The sequence below is a fragment of the Stigmatopora nigra genome, chromosome 15, assembly GCF_051989575.1.
Source record: "Stigmatopora nigra isolate UIUO_SnigA chromosome 15, RoL_Snig_1.1, whole genome shotgun sequence".
NCBI classification, from domain to species: domain Eukaryota; kingdom Metazoa; phylum Chordata; class Actinopteri; order Syngnathiformes; family Syngnathidae; genus Stigmatopora; species Stigmatopora nigra.
The window spans coordinates 8547504-8563249 of NC_135522.1; the positions used below are offsets into that span (position 1 = coordinate 8547504).

General features: G+C 37.1%; 1 protein-coding gene across 1 annotated transcript; it reads right to left on the reverse strand.

The window, feature by feature from the left end:
• Positions 1-194: 194 nt before the first annotated feature.
• Positions 195-14990, reverse strand: triobpb (TRIO and F-actin binding protein b). Its single transcript, XM_077734592.1, has 22 exons — positions 14723-14990; positions 13963-14108; positions 13536-13714; positions 10673-12620; positions 10414-10531; positions 9845-9916; positions 9712-9734; positions 9467-9574; positions 8263-8510; positions 8109-8173; positions 6044-6100; positions 5860-5928; positions 5085-5174; positions 4856-4965; positions 4399-4747; positions 3201-3438; positions 2804-2915; positions 2057-2216; positions 1731-1832; positions 1324-1410; positions 763-951; positions 195-644 (listed from the first exon to the last, which is right to left on the reverse strand). The coding sequence occupies exons 1-21, from the start codon at positions 14969-14971 to the stop codon at positions 790-792; spliced, it is 4692 nt and encodes a 1563-aa protein (XP_077590718.1). The 5' UTR covers positions 14972-14990; the 3' UTR covers positions 195-644; positions 763-789.
• Positions 14991-15746: the final 756 nt, after the last annotated feature.

Sequence of the window (15746 nt, forward strand, 5' to 3'; positions counted from 1 at the left end):
GGGCGTTAAGGGGTAAAAGAAAAAACAATTAGTATTCTTTCTCCAAATAAAAGAGTTAATAATTGGATTTGGGTGGATAAAATTCCAGTATCTTTGACAATCATCCTAGAAGAAATTACCATTTGTATTACTTTGTGTTATTCCCAATTCTTTTCAGTATATTCACAAATTTAAAAAAAAAGGCTCAGCATTCCTTTTTATAAGAATAGAAAACCAGGATTTCTTTTCAAAAGCATATTATTGAAATCTGCAGAACATAAAAAAAAGTGAAATGACAGTAGCTTTGTGTCATTCTGTGGCCTCAAGTCAAATGAGACACAAAATGGTCCATCCTTTATAAAGGCTTATCAAGAATAATGGTAAATACCTAAAACTATAACAATAAAGGTTGACAAATATTCCAGTTTTAAGACAAAACGCAGGCTCACACATGCTTTAACTGGCTAAAGGCAGAAGCTTCAATAAGAATTGAATAGTGCAGTCTTTATATCACACGTGATCCAGTGTAACCAAGGCAGTTTGCAGCAAGTCCATGCTGCTTGATTGGCGGAATGTTTGAAACAAAAGACACGGTCAGAGTCCCACCTCAAACTATTTTCTCTCATTTTTTTTCTGTTCATTCGGTCACATTGAAGCAGACGCACCTGAAAAGCAGCAAACAGATCAATAACAGTTGCATGATTTGAAAACTGGGTCATTCCAGAATTGGGTGATGTGTTTTTTTTGGTTTTTTTTAGAAAATGTATACTTAAAACGGCAAACCTTTGACTAAAGATGTTAAGCAGACACTCAATGGTCCATGCTGTTACCCAGCCTTTGACCCTCCTGCAGTGCAGCCATAGCCAGCCTCAAGTGCTCCTTTAGACTCTGGATCTCCCGTTCACTCCGACCCTTAATCCCACTCAATTCCTCGTTGACCTCTGCGTATCTCTCTCCAGCTAGGCGCTTCTCCTAGTTTCCATGTCAAAAAAAAAAAAAAATACAGTCAACGTCACAATATCCACCTGAGATCAAGTGAAGCACAGTAAAACCTTGACATTTGCGTCATTTGGGTCATTAAAGGCCATAACTAGTGTATATCGCTCTGGATTTATTTGAATAGTAAATGCATTTTTTTTTATACTATATTTGAAAAAAATATTTACTGTTAATAAGGGCCAAAGCTAAAGTGCTGTCTGTATTTCTATAAATTGCATTCATTGTTTTTATTAACATTTAATTTGTTTTTTTAATTCATAAGATAATATTTTACAATAAACGCATCCAACCCATTTTTTTATGATTAAAAAAAATCCTTTTTAACTAGTTATGTAGGTACAATACCGTGTTAAGAAACTGTAGTTCATTCCTTAGACAGCTGATCTCCTTATGTAAATACTCAATCTCTTTTTCTTTTGCTTTCAGAAGTACCTGAAAGAGAAACAACACTGTGGATTTCCTTTTCTGTCATGACACAAACATAAAAAGAATGGCACAAATGATGGATTATCTCGAGTATGTTGGCTTTGAGGCCTTTAAGTAACATACAAATTTGTAAAGCAGTGAATGAGGTGTATTGTCTAACTTGCCCTTAGAGCAGCTTTTTTTGCGGTTTACAACAATCCGCTTAAAAAAAACTGGAGGTAGTCTCGCCATCTCATACCAACTCGATGAAAAAGATACAAAGAACACTTTGGATGTCTCTCTTATTTTCTTTGCATTGTAAGGTTAAGAAAAACAACAGTATTTACCTCTAATTCGCAGGTTCTCCCATTTTTGGTGTGATTTGAACCCGGAACTGTGTTGATACCTCGCATGCGGAAAATCTCCTCTGCCAAACGGTCATTTAAATTCTGAAAAGAAGAATTTGGGGGAAATAATTTGCAATAAACTGTCTGCGCTGTTTTAAATTTTCAGTTATTTGAATAGTCTCTTAAACTAGTAGGTAAATTCCAATTAAAAAAAATCTAAAACAAACAAACAAATTAAAACTAATTGTTTTTTTTAATCCCCTAGGGGGAAAAAATCAAATTCTTTTATATGGCTTGTATATTACTTGTGTTGTCAGAAAACCTACCTGGTTCTCTTTCTTGAGCTGTTCCAGGTCTCGCTCCTTTTGAGTGAGTTCCCGCTCCCTTTCGGCATTATTCTGTTCAGCTCGGTTTAGTTCCAGACACTTTTGAGAATAACGTTCTGATAGTCCACTTAGTTCTCTCTGCAGAGCCAGATTTTCTGCCCTGCATACACAGTACAGAAAATTGTACTCAATTCAATAATATATACCCCATGTGTCAAAGTGGCGGCCCGGGGGCCAACTCTGGCCCGCCGCATCATTTTATGTGGCCCGGGAAAGTAAATCATGAGTGCCAACTTTCTGTTTTAGGATCAAAATAAAATGAAGAGTATAGATGTATATAAAATTTCCTGGTTTCCCCCCTTTTAAATCAATAATTGTAATTTTTTTTAATCATTTTTTTCTGTTTTTAGTTCAAAAATCAATTTGTAAAATCTAAAAATATATTTAAAAAAAAGCTAAAATAAACATTGTTTTAGATCTACAAAAAGCTTAATATTCAGGGATTTTAATCTAGTTTTTTTAATCCATTTATTTAAAAAAAAATCTAAATATTATATCTAAAATGGTCCAGCCCAGGTGAAATCAAGTCTGACACCCTTGCTATATAGTAATTTAAAACAAACTTTAGCTCTAAATTAAACTGACTGACAACCAGACCTACAAGACTGAATCATGAATAGAATTATTAAATGAAGCGTTATTATACTAATTTCTTATTCGTAACCACATTGAAATAAAGTATCTTACTGATGTTGTGCGCGGAATGTTTGTGGGTCGAGCAATCCACTGCTGAGTCTGTTGACCTTCTCCACCTCTCTTGCCATCTCTTCTTTGTGATTCTTCTTGAGTGCATCCATCACTGGGAAAAAAAACAAAAAGAAAAAAAATGACATTCTAAAATAGCTCCCAAAAAGAACAGCAATTGGAACCCGTCACACACAGAAAATGAACTGAATTTAAATGCCTGACTTATGTCCATATTTTTCCAGCAGACATCATGAAGGTTTAAATCATTCTATTAGGTCACATGAAACTAGAATTGAAGGGATGGAAGTCCTGTTCAAATTGATACTTTGGCCAAAAATAAAAGGTACTTGGCATCTATTTTTAAAATAATACACTTCAACAATATAGTCGAGCTGACCTTGTGACATATCTTGAATCTCGTCCAGCAACAGCCTGTTTTTCTCCGTTTCTAACTCAGCCATCTGGCGGTCATGCTGCCTCTGAAGCTCCTCCATTGCTTTTTGATGAGCACGGTCCATGGCAGTCAGGCTGCGCCGGCAGGGACCGTCAGGACCGCAGCCATCTTTCCCCCCTCCATTCCCTCCCCCTTCACCCCCCTGCTGTATTTGCTCAAGCTGCTGCCTTAGTGACGCCACCTGAGGAGATATAAACAGAGGTAAAGCCTACTGAGCATTGCCTTAAGTCTTTTGCTCAGTCTAAACATGACAAATGTGCTTTTAAAAATTCCTTTACAGTTGCAAGGATCGTTTTACAAGATATGGTTTTGCACAAATACCAGGACATTTCTGTCTAGATTCCTCAGAACTATCCGAGTCATAACAGTATAATGACTAATCTTGCTTTGGGCTTATTCTCAGCATGTTTGTTAAAGTCTTATTTATGAATGTAACAGCACATGTCTCATGTGTAGAATGAGAATCAATCATTAGAAAAAGAACACAAATGCACAGCAAAAGATGTAGCAGTATTCCACAAGTCCATTCATTCATTTTGGGCTTAACTCAATACTGGGCTTAACATTTACAGTCACTCCTTACAGTTTCACTGAATTGGACACCTAAATGATGTCAGTGGCAGCCAGTGAGTATGACTATGAAATAAAAAAAATACATATACATATGAAAATTAAAATTGATTATTTTATATTATATATATATATGTGTATATACGTGTATACGTGTGTGTGTGTGTGTGTGTATATATATATATATATATATATATATATATATATATATATATATATATATATATATATATATATATATATATATATATATATATATATATATATATGTAAAATACAATAAGGATTTATAACATCACATTTCTTTGTAGTGTTAATATTGTTGCCTATGGGAAACAAAATGTGATGTCTACATAGGTGAACATAAGTTTTTTTTAAATATAAATTACCCCAAATAATCTCCTGCCCAATAAATGGCTAATGGAAAACTGCTCATGCAAACACAGAAAAAAAGTGCTTAATAAGGTGTTAGAAAGGCCAAAAGAGGAAAAAGACTTCATCCAAGAGAGATGAAGGGTTAATTTGCACGCATACTGTGTCTGCAAATTATGAAATCCTCTCCACACACTACCTCCCTCTGCAGCGCCTCATTGGCTGACTGGCCGACAGGCCTCACAGTTGGCTTCTCTTTTAAAGGCATGCGTTCAAACTCTGCCCACTTTCTTTCTATCTCATCCTCCATCCGGAGTCTTTGATGAACTCCTCCGCCGGTGCTTCTCCGAGAGAGGACTGCCTCCCATTGGCTGCTCGTGGTGTCTTGGCCGGACGCCGCAGGAACAGGGGAGAGCTCAACGTAGTCGAACCGGCGCTGTACGGGAGTAACCGCCGATGGAACCTCACCCTGACGTGACGGCGGAAGGCGAGAAGGAAGCTGCAGGCGTGTGTGACAGTTTTCTTTGTCACTACTGCTATCGGGCAATCTGAAGAATAATTGAAGACAAAATGTTTATTTACAGACAATTTGTCTCAAGTACAGTAGCTATTTAGGATCCAAAAACTTGAGTTGATAATAAAGATGCATAAATTACTGTGTAATGTCAGGGCAGGTGCTGGGCCTTATGCATTTCTTTAAAACCTCAATCCAGTTTCTCCTAATTCCTGCTGTCATGGCAGAAAGTGTGAACATAGCCTCCTGTGTCTGGATAACAACAAACACAAAAGAAATAAACACTCTGAAGATGACAAAATGTGATCAACATGTCATTACATGAAACACAATGAACACAATGCCATCATTATTCAAGCAGTAACACTTGCCTGTATTTGGAAGCCATAGTTCTTCTCCACATCAAACTCAGACACCTTCACACAGGATTTCAGATCAATTTCACCATCCAAATCATCTTTCTGTCAAAGGACACCCAATACCCACTTTAGTTTGACCTTTACCGTATATTGTCTTTTTGCATGGCAACAAGCTAGTAACATAACAAATCTAAATGAACTTGAATTACAATGCAGACACACTCAAAAATAAGTTTAATCTAACCTTACTCTACACTTAATATTCTAATTTTGTTTTAAATTCTGATACCTTTCTTCTCCCGGGTTGGCTCTATTTGCCCCGCCTCCACCCTGAGTTTCACATGCAACCTATCGATGGGAGTTTGCTTTTGTATTCCCTTCAAAATATTCCGAAAATGATGCACACAAATGTCCTCACAATAGGACAACGCACTTACCAACGAGAAGTAGTCTATATAACTCGAATTAGCGATAGCCTCGCCATTCGCAATGACTAACGGGGAAAAAAACACAAAAATTGTCTCGTATCCCAAGATAAATATCTGCTCCAAACTTAACTCATATCTCAAATTGCTCAAATGTAACCATTCAACATGGTTCTTGGTTTCTGATTTTTTTTTTTAAATATACCTCCCAAAAACGCAACTTAGACTCCAGTTTGACTTACATATTTTTCCACATCACTGTGCATTATTAGTCTGATGCAACTTCTTGTCCGAAAAATACAGTAATTGAATACTCTTTGTTCTCACTTGAGAAAAGAAGAACAGAAATCGACTAAACTTACTTCTTCTGCACTGGAGTCTCTGTAGTACTTGAGCCCAGCATCAGTCAAAACAAACCAGTGCTTCTTCCACTGAATAAATATAGCAGATAATACATATATAGCTGACAACAACAATGAGACAGATGAGATTTCTACTTTGTTACTCAATGGAAAAGGATTGAGAATGTATTCCATGGTTTCTTACCTCGCCGCAATCATCCAGTTTTGACATCCATCCCTTCTTGAAGTTCAGGAGGTCGGGCTGCAGAGCAGATAGTATCAAAGTCAGAGACCATTACCATAAAGACAAAAATGTTGTGCTAATAGAGTAAAAGACAGCTATTTTATTTGGATTCTATGTGATAACATTCTTCTTGGTTATGGTACATGTTTAAAGATTAAATATCAATATTTTGCCTTGAACAATGTAATGTCAATCATTTCTTATAGGTTAAATGATTGGGCCATCCATGGTCAATAGCAATTAGTTACCTAATATGACATTAACTTTTATAGTGTTATTCAGAGCCAGAAATGTATCAATTGACGAAAGCAAATAAAATCTAAAAACCTGTCAAACGTGGTTTAACATCAGAATTTTAAATTAATTTTAGATGATCAGAGCACTTTTAAGTATTCCAGATGAGTACTGTCTTCCATTTGACATGACCTAGAACCGGATTGGTTGATTCTGAACAGCCATAATCCAGTTGTTATGCATATTATCTCAGTTGATTATTTAAAACCTAAAGATTGGAATTTGCAAGATGTTTTCTAACATTATTTATCATATGGTCCTTTTTTAATATGACCAATACCTAGTATTTCAACGGGTTTGTGTAATCTTTTTTAAATCTACTGTTTGCAAGAGGATCATAGCCTAGTGCTGAGCAATAAAGTTGCATCACAAGAAATGGGTGGTGTGAAAAGTAACAGCAAAGTTCTTCAGTCCACAGCATTTAAATAAGAAACAGCAAACGCATTAAAATATTAGTAGTCATTTGAAGAAGCCTTAAAATGTCACTGTATGCATCACTATTTTTAAACAAACCCCTCACCCATTTCCCATTGTCAGCCTATTTTGAACTTGTAATCCACAGAAAATCATACCTTGTTAATTAGTTAGTTAATATGGGAGTTTTTAAAGAGTCCTTAGTTTACATTAAACAAGTTCTTTGGCAGAACATTTCTCACTTTTGTTTATACAGGCAGATAGGACTTCAGATTTCAGAATTAAAATCTCCTAAATTTGAAATCTAAGAAATTCTATCTTTCATTCAAAATTATTTTTAAATGGACAGACATACATAAGATTGTAGCACAGTGTGATGTTCCAAAAACTCAAGTATTGAATTCATGGCCATTTACTGAGCTACAAAATATATACAAAGAAACATGTTAGAATCTGATGACAGTTGCAAATGGGTGAGTTGTTATTGAGTGTTAAGAGGAACTTGATTATCATGTGATTACAACAGGTCTACAAAAAAAGGGGTCACGGTGAAAGCCAGAAAAAAAAAGATTGCAAAGAGATCTTTTTCATCTTGGGAAGGTTGGAGAAAGGCAGATGAGGGTCAGTCATCAAGTTGCTGAATAACCCCTTTCAGCCATAAAATTATCGTGTGATTGATAAAAAAAAATTGCTAACATTGCTCCTTCTTACCATCAATCACCAAGCAACATATTACATATTATAGTACAAGTAAACATGAATAGAGTTAGAACTAAAACAACACAGCCTAAATGTGTTGACAACCACTGTGCAGGACGGAATGTAAATTACATGATGTAATAGCAAGTTCATAAAATAAATACTAGGGTTGCCCCCGATCAGAAATCAGATGGGAATTTCTCGGAGATTGTCCCCATCACGTCTTTTTCTGAGGGTTGAAATCGGGTTAAAAATGGCAACAACTTTTTCACCCCCTACTTAATACATTTCCTGGGTATCGGGACTCAATATTGGAAGGTTATCAAAATGCTAAAATATGAGATCGGGACATTCCTAATAAATGAAAGTACTACACAAGTAATGCCAATGTCAAATTAAACTATTGGATGACTACTTCTTGCTTCTTTCTTTAACTAGACAACACAATATAAACAGCAACAATGGGACTAGGAAAATTAACTGTTCGGCTTGTAAAGAGACTGAGATTGTTTCCAAAAAGTGAAATAATTGAGATTCACGCAACACATTTCGCTGACAAAAAGAGATCTTTTTAGAGGAAGGGCTAAGTCCCTCGCTTTTGAAATTTGAAGAAACTTACCGTCATGATAAGTGGATCCGGGCAGGACGGGGTTGAAAGTAGAAGAAAAAGAAAAGTACCGTTAACTCATGAAAAAAATAGACTACGCTTATTACTCTACCCGTCCGATCTTCCTGGTCGACCTAACTAAACTGTCAATAAAGTACTAGTCAACTTTCTTGTACGACTTTGGGTAAAACCGCGCCATTCACAGCCCCGCTAAGCGAGGCTTTCGACATTCGTAAGCAGGAAGTGAAGACTGCTAAGACTTTTGACGCAAAAAAATGCGATTTAAAAGGAGGAAAAAATGTGCAGCGTGCAAGTTGGACACTTAGCGACAGCACTAGTGTTTTCGACTTGTGGTTCACTTCCTGGGCGGCTCTACTCGGCTCTTGAAGAAAACAGATCTCGAGCCCGGGCTCGCTGACAAGCACCAAGACTGTCCCTTTGACTGTCAACGCAGTAGAAATAGAAACATAGACGCCCCATTGAGTGGGTTGGCCCGACTCTGAGGATACACGGTGTCCTGTCCGCCATATTAGAGGTGGCTCCAATAACTAATGCGTGTCAACTTCATATTTCCTTCTAAAGTGAAATTCAAATGAGATTTCTGTAGTTCTCAATGAAAGATTGAGTAAGCAAATCCGAGTTTTAATTAATTATATTTAAAAAATGAAGACTATATATATATATATATATATATATATATATATATATATATATATATATATATATATATATATATATATATATATATATATATATATATATATATATATATATATATATATATATATATATATATATATATATATATATATATATATATATATATATATATATATATATATATATATATATATATATATATATATATATATATATATATATATATATATATATATATATATATATATATATATATATATATATATATATATATATATATATATATATATATATATATATATATATATATATATATATATATATATATATATATATATATATATATATATATATATATATATATATATATATATATATATATATATATATATATATATATATATATATATAGATATAAGGTCAGAACCAACTGAGGATTGAACCTTTGAACATTTGAGCTTCATGTACTAACTAACCATCATTCTGACATATTAAACAAATCAAAATCTACTTTTCAGAATGAATTGTGTGAGCTTTGGTTATGAGTGTACAATGACAGTTGGTTGTTGTACTTCCCAAAGCAGCAAAATAAACAGAAATCTTTACTAACGGTGTCACTTTTCCACATCCAATATGGCAGCAGCTTTGGCATAGTTTTAAACACTGGATGCGGTATTTCTGTATGCACGTACACCGACCGCATTGACTACATCTGGGTTCCTCCCAGCTCAGTTGCTGTTGCTTTCACTTGGTGAAGCCCTGGAATTTCACCACATGCCCCAGCCAGCACACCGCAAGTGACAAAGCTCATACTAAATCTGAAGAAATACCCGCAGGCATGAGAAAGAGTATGAAATAAAAGCTTGGGTCATCAATAATAATAATGAAGAAAAAAAAGATATGTGAACATTGGGCAAGTTAATGCTGGTCTGGCACTTGAAAAAAAAGTTATTACTGTATACGACCAAACTTTTTATGCTGAAATTAATTGAGAAGCAGGACGTGTTGCATTTATGGACCAAAACTTTGATTTATCTGAGAATATTAAAAAAAAATAGAAAGTTGTTTTTACTGGATGAATATCATACCTGCATTGGTGTGAATCTGTGATGATGATCTTTCCAAGAAATACCCTCATCCGCCGTGGGACTGCAAGATCGCTTGAAAAAGAATCATAATAAAATAAAAACATTATTAATTCTTAAGAAAAATACCAATATTTTTTTTTTACAAAATATTTTATTAATAATATTAGGACACATAAAACCTGTCTTAGATAATCTACCTTCTTTTACACACGGGTGCGCGTAATACTGAAATAAATATGGTATACGTTTTTCCCATATTTTATACGTCTTTTGACCTTTTCAAATTGCATCTACCATAGAATTATTTAATATTTTACACATCCGTCTTTTCACTATATAAATATAGCACGTCAGCAAGCAATGCACCCAGACAGTCAATCTGTCAGCGTCATGCAGCCACATCTACAAAATGTTGAATTTAGTGCATACAAAACGCGCACCGACTGATCACAGGTAAGCAGTAACAAAAAAAGTCAAAGAAGTCGATGTCCTTGGCAATAACATTGTTAGGTTCATGCACTAAACACATTATTATTATATCAAAATGAGTAAATAAGGTAATATCTTACCTGCAATGAGGAAGAGGAGTGAGCCCGAGATAAATAGCCACTGCCACCATTGTGCCATTCTCTATCCTTTTCGCTTGTGTCGTCCCATTCTCTGGAGGGATGCTTGCTCAGGGAGTGGCTGAAACAGCACAGTAACGTGAAGTATGAGATGTAATCGACCAAATACGCAAAAGAAGCGAATGTTGTGTAAGTATAATTTCTAGTAAAGGCCTGTCACGGAACTCTGAAGTGTGATTTGCGCAATTAAATCAAGTCTAACCTGGCTGGTTTGAAAAGTTCTCGTCTCCGGGCTGGTTGGCAATCCCAAGGTCTCTCTGTGTGGCCGTCGTCATCGCTTTGATGGATAATTTTGACTTTGGGTAGATCAGCCATTGTGGTATATATCTCCTTGCTTCTTCCAGTGGATGCCACAGACTCAAAGGAATCAATTGAGCTCTGTGATAAAGTATGACTTTGAGTTTTTCTCTGAGGTGTCGGTGAAGGGCTCCGAAGTGAATGATGTCTTTTATCATGACTTTCAAGGTCATTTTTTCTAACCCGAGATCGAGTGCCACTAGGACTTTGAGAGGTTTGCAAGGAGCCAGAAGCTTTTCTGTTAATTTTTGCATTCTGAATTGTGGGAGAAGTAGCACGAGATAGTGAGGAGCTGTGAAGCGAATTTGTCGAGCCCCGCCATGAGCGTGGTGAACCACCAGAGGCAGACTTGGAGTCATTGTAATTGTTTTTTCTCTGAAATGAACGGGTGCCTTCTCCACTGGTTGTATTTCTGGAGACTGGGTAGACTGGAAGTTCCTCAGCGGCTTTTTTAGATGGGGAAGAACTACGGCTGCCGTGATTATTTCTCTTGGGAGAACTGCTGAATTCACTTTTTTGAAAAGAATTTCGCTGATGGTTATTGTAGTTCTGCCTCGATAGCAAAGAGCTATGGCTTTTGACTTCGGACTTACTGGGATTTTCATAAGTTCGCCTTGAAGGAGAGGAATTTCGACTTTCACGACCATTTAAAGAAGTGCTGCCGGATCTTTTCCTATGTGGATACTGACTAGTAGTAGTTTGATAGGATCTTCTTTCAGAATGGCATTGACTGCTACTTCCATTAATGAATCCTGTCATGTGAAGTTTTGGTTGACTCGATGGTGGTGAGAGGGAGCTGCAAAGGTTTTCATGGTCTTGGCCATTAAGTCCATTTCGTAGGAGGGCCTGACTTTCAATGTCATAGCCTTCTCTTATTGGGGAGCCACAACGTCCATGATGATTTCTTCCATCCAGAGATGTCATTGATTCAGATTTACGAAGCACAGATTGGCTTAAAGAACTGTAAGTTTTTCTGGTGGGTGAAGAACCACGACTTCCATAGTGACTCTCTAAAGGTTTGCGAGTTGGAAAGTTTGTATGACTATTGAGTGCATGTGAAGAACTGACAGTTGTGCGGAGGGACATTTTTCCGTTAGAGGAGTCTCTGCTTTCAAGACGGCGACCAGTAGAGGAGCCATTTGCCTCTGTTTTTCGTAAAGCACTCCTAAAATCAGAGGCTATACTTGATTGAGATTTGGCTGACCCAGCAAGAGATTTAAAGTTTTTGGGCAAAGTTCGAGAGTCTAAATATCGCCCACGTGATCCTTCGTGGGAGCTTCTTAGTCGTAGATCTGTGCCCAGAGGCTCTTCTCTACCCACAGGATGCCCTCTTGTAGCAGAAGGATAGTCTGTTCTCTTCAATTGAATGTTTTCACGTGCTGGCGAAGAGGAACGAGATTGTAGAGTTGAGCTGTGCCTCGACGAATCAACGCGCCCAGATTGTTGGTGGAAAGAATTGTAAGGTTTTCCCCTACTGTAAGAACCAAAGAAACCTTTCCGCTGCCCACTAGCCAGTGACTCGGCTATTTTAAAAGGAGTCGGACTTGGTGAACGAGCGCCGACTTGCGCTTCGACTTCAACGGCAATGTCATATGGGTCAGGAGGAGCTATTTCCACTGGTAGCTCGTCATCCAGAACCTCAGTTACCTGCCTTTCAGAAGCTAGACCAAGATTAGGATTTCTAAAGGGAATGGTATCTCTGGGCTCAAAGTTTTTATTGCTAAAGACCGGATGCCCTCTCTCCAGATGACGAAAAGGTGCTTGAGGGCCATTATCACGAGGAGCACGGGCACCTGCTGCCCTCCCCAAAGAGTAGTAACCACTCTCTCGTTTCTCGACGTCTTCTTTAAACCCTGGAGCAAAATTGAGGTCAAACAATTAGGCGAAAATAGACTCAAGGAGTGGTAACACAAAGACAAAATACTTAGCACCAGGGTTTCCTGACACAATCTAAGTAAAAAAAAAAGGTAGAGTATCTAATGTTATCGATGATTGTTCTAGGACACCTTAGGTGGTGGCATCCTAAGTATGGCCAGGTAAAGAACACCTAAGGGTGTAACTAAATACACTGTAGAATGGCCGGGTGCAGTCACTTGTAGGTTTACGGAAAATCGTGCTAAGGAACTAATAAACCAACAACCATGAACCAGAGCCACTGTTAGGATGCATACATTTGAAATGTGGGCCACTTTACATGAATCATACCACATCTTGATAGGACCTCTATCGCATCACAATTATTGAAAACATTGATACAAAACATCATGATCGGGAGCAGTTGACAACAAAAGTTCTGATGTTGGGCTAAAACAGGGGTGTCAAACATACGGCCCGCGGGCCAGATCCGGCCCGTCTGGTGGTTTGGTACGCCCGGGGAAGAAAGCTACATTGTATAAAAAATATATAAATTTTCTTTAAAATTTGTAGTTCTGCAGTGTTTTAGTACGTGCAGACAACATGAATTGACATTTATTTATGTTCTTATGTTATTCTCTTGTTCATAATATATTGTTCATAATGTAAAAGTAAAATTCTGTTCATAAACATTTTGATAATTTACTCATTTTTTGCACAAATTATTAGTATTAGTGACTAATACAAAGGAAAAGAGGGAGCTTATTGTTAGTTCTATGTAAATTTTGCAATGAGTTTACTGGTCCGGCCCGCTTGATCTCAAATTAAGCTGCAGACCAAAGGGAGTTTGACACCCCTGGTCTAAAATGTAAGTCAATTGTTACAATTTTGTTCAAACCAGAGGCCGTACTCACCCCGACCTGAGTGCCTGCTGAAGCCTTCTCTAATGTCTCTGATGTGAGTCTCAGCCACCCAGGCCCGTGGGTTCGGTCGGTGCGGTGGCGGGTCAAGTCGAGTCATTCTCAGTGGTGGGTATTCCTCTTCTGCGCTGCCGGAGCTACTGAACTCCTTGTAGTCCCCCTGGTCAGAACAGCTGACATGGAATAGGATGGAAAATGAAAATGAAGGGGTCAAGAATTTGAAATCACTCAAATGAGAACAAAGACAAACTGAGGCAGGATAATCATGTCACTATTGTACAGGCAAGATCTAACAACTAAACCATTGCATTCTTAATTTAGAATGCAGTACACAATTAAGTGTCACTCTCAATAAATACTTGAAATAGAAAAGGTCAAATAATGGTTAAGCTCTAATAGATAAAGTAGGAAAATGACCTACCAGTCAGTGCTGTTATCGTCGTCTCCGTCACAGGTATAGAGCTCGCAGTCTGGGCTCAGAATACAGAAAGAGCTCTCCACCTGACCTGGACAGACTCCAGCGACGTCACAATAGCTGCTCACCACTGACAAATGGTCCGAATCCTCCTGACAGGATGATCAAAATAGACCAATTACAGCCTCCAAGCTATAAAAACAACCACTTGGCCTCCAAATTGTTTCAAAAGTGTATTCAGTGTATGTACAAAGTCATATGAAGAATTATGTGAAAAGTGCTGGACTTGCTTTACTCCTTCAACACTCTCTCACCTCTGAAACACTCATGTGCATTCAACGGTTCCATTACGGCTACGCCTCTGTAACTTGACCAGTGTTGAGGTCCTTATCATTAATTATTCACATTTTTTTCTTACCACAAACTCCTGTTTTTATACTAGTGTCTTAAATAAACAGTTTATATCTCTACTTCACCACATATAGGGTTGTCAGACAAGAAGATCCTTAAAAAGTCCAGTTAAGTGTACCAACAATTTTGTTGTGATACTATAACTGTATGGAAATACATTTGGGAGGATAATTATGTACTTTATATTCAAAAAAATAAAATGTGTAATAATGCCTGAATAGCCCACGCCGAATAGTATTTCCCTTGACAATTACTGTCAATATTCACCTCTCATTTCACCTTTGGTCCCACTAAGCCTGTCAATCATTACATGAGGGTCTTAATTGATCTAATTCACCTATATGGCTTTCCTCACCTTACTGCTGGTCACCCTTTCCTCAGCCTGTGAGGCAATGGGCGTTAGGAGCATTCCTTGATCGGGTCCTGTTGCATGTTTTAATGATGTGACATTGTCTGTGGCTAATTTCATCTGTGGTGCCACCTCAGTACTATTGTCTCCGCCATGATGGAGGTGTCTTTGACGCAAGCAGTCGTGGCAGCGGGAGGGGTCAAAGATGTTGGCTTGGAATTTGGGGCACATGGGCTCATCGTCAGAGCAAGGCATGGTGACTTTGAAAGGCGACTAGCCATTGTCATCACATTCTGTGCTGAAAACTAAGAAACAACCATAAGAAAGAAGAATTACAAAAACAAATGTTACAAGTTTACAAAGATCAGCAATGTTAAGTTTCCTCCTTATTAATTCAGGGAACAGAGAGTGAATTTAAAAAGACTATACAAACCTCAGTTTAAATGCCCTGTTTTTGTATTGTTAAAAAATAAACTAAGATAAATAAGCTTCAATAGAATTTATTCAAAATCCTTTCTTACAAAAACAAATACTTTGCTATACTTTACATTGTGTTGCCAAATGTTGTCTATTACAAATGCTTAAAACCACCATACTTATATGCTCATACTTTAATATTACTATTACAATTTCAGAACCAATTCTCTGCCAGAATAAATAAAGACAACTTTAATGGACCATGTAAAACAGCATGACAGGGCTGATATGGCCCTTGAGTTTGACACATGGTTTCAGTGTGCTCCTAATAGACTAATACGGGTGCTTTCAATACAGATCTACTTTAATCAATTTCCATTACGTTTAGTAACCCAACCAATCCCATAATACATGGTTGAGATCACCATGCTTTACCCAAGTTGTGTAGGAGATTACAGTACTATATTGAACTGTTGCAAACTCTGATGTACATAGTAATTGAAGAGCAAAAAAAAAAAAAAAACTGTAAGATGATAACCTCCCACACACAAGTAAAAGTGAAACACAAACCGGCCAAGAATACTCTATAGTTCTCTAGAGTTAACACCAAACT

Coding starts and splice junctions, on each gene's coding strand:
- triobpb (XM_077734592.1), bottom strand. CDS start 14,971: ATGCCTTGCTCTGACGATGAGCCCATGTGCCCCAAATTCCAAGCCAAC. Junction 14,109..14,722: donor AAAGGGTGACCAGCAGTAAG/GTGAGGAAAGCC, acceptor TCATCCTGTCAG/GAGGATTCGGACCATTTGTC. Junction 5,175..5,859: donor GAGACTCCAGTGCAGAAGAA/GTAAGTTTAGTC, acceptor GTCCTTTGACAG/AAAGATGATTTGGATGGTGA.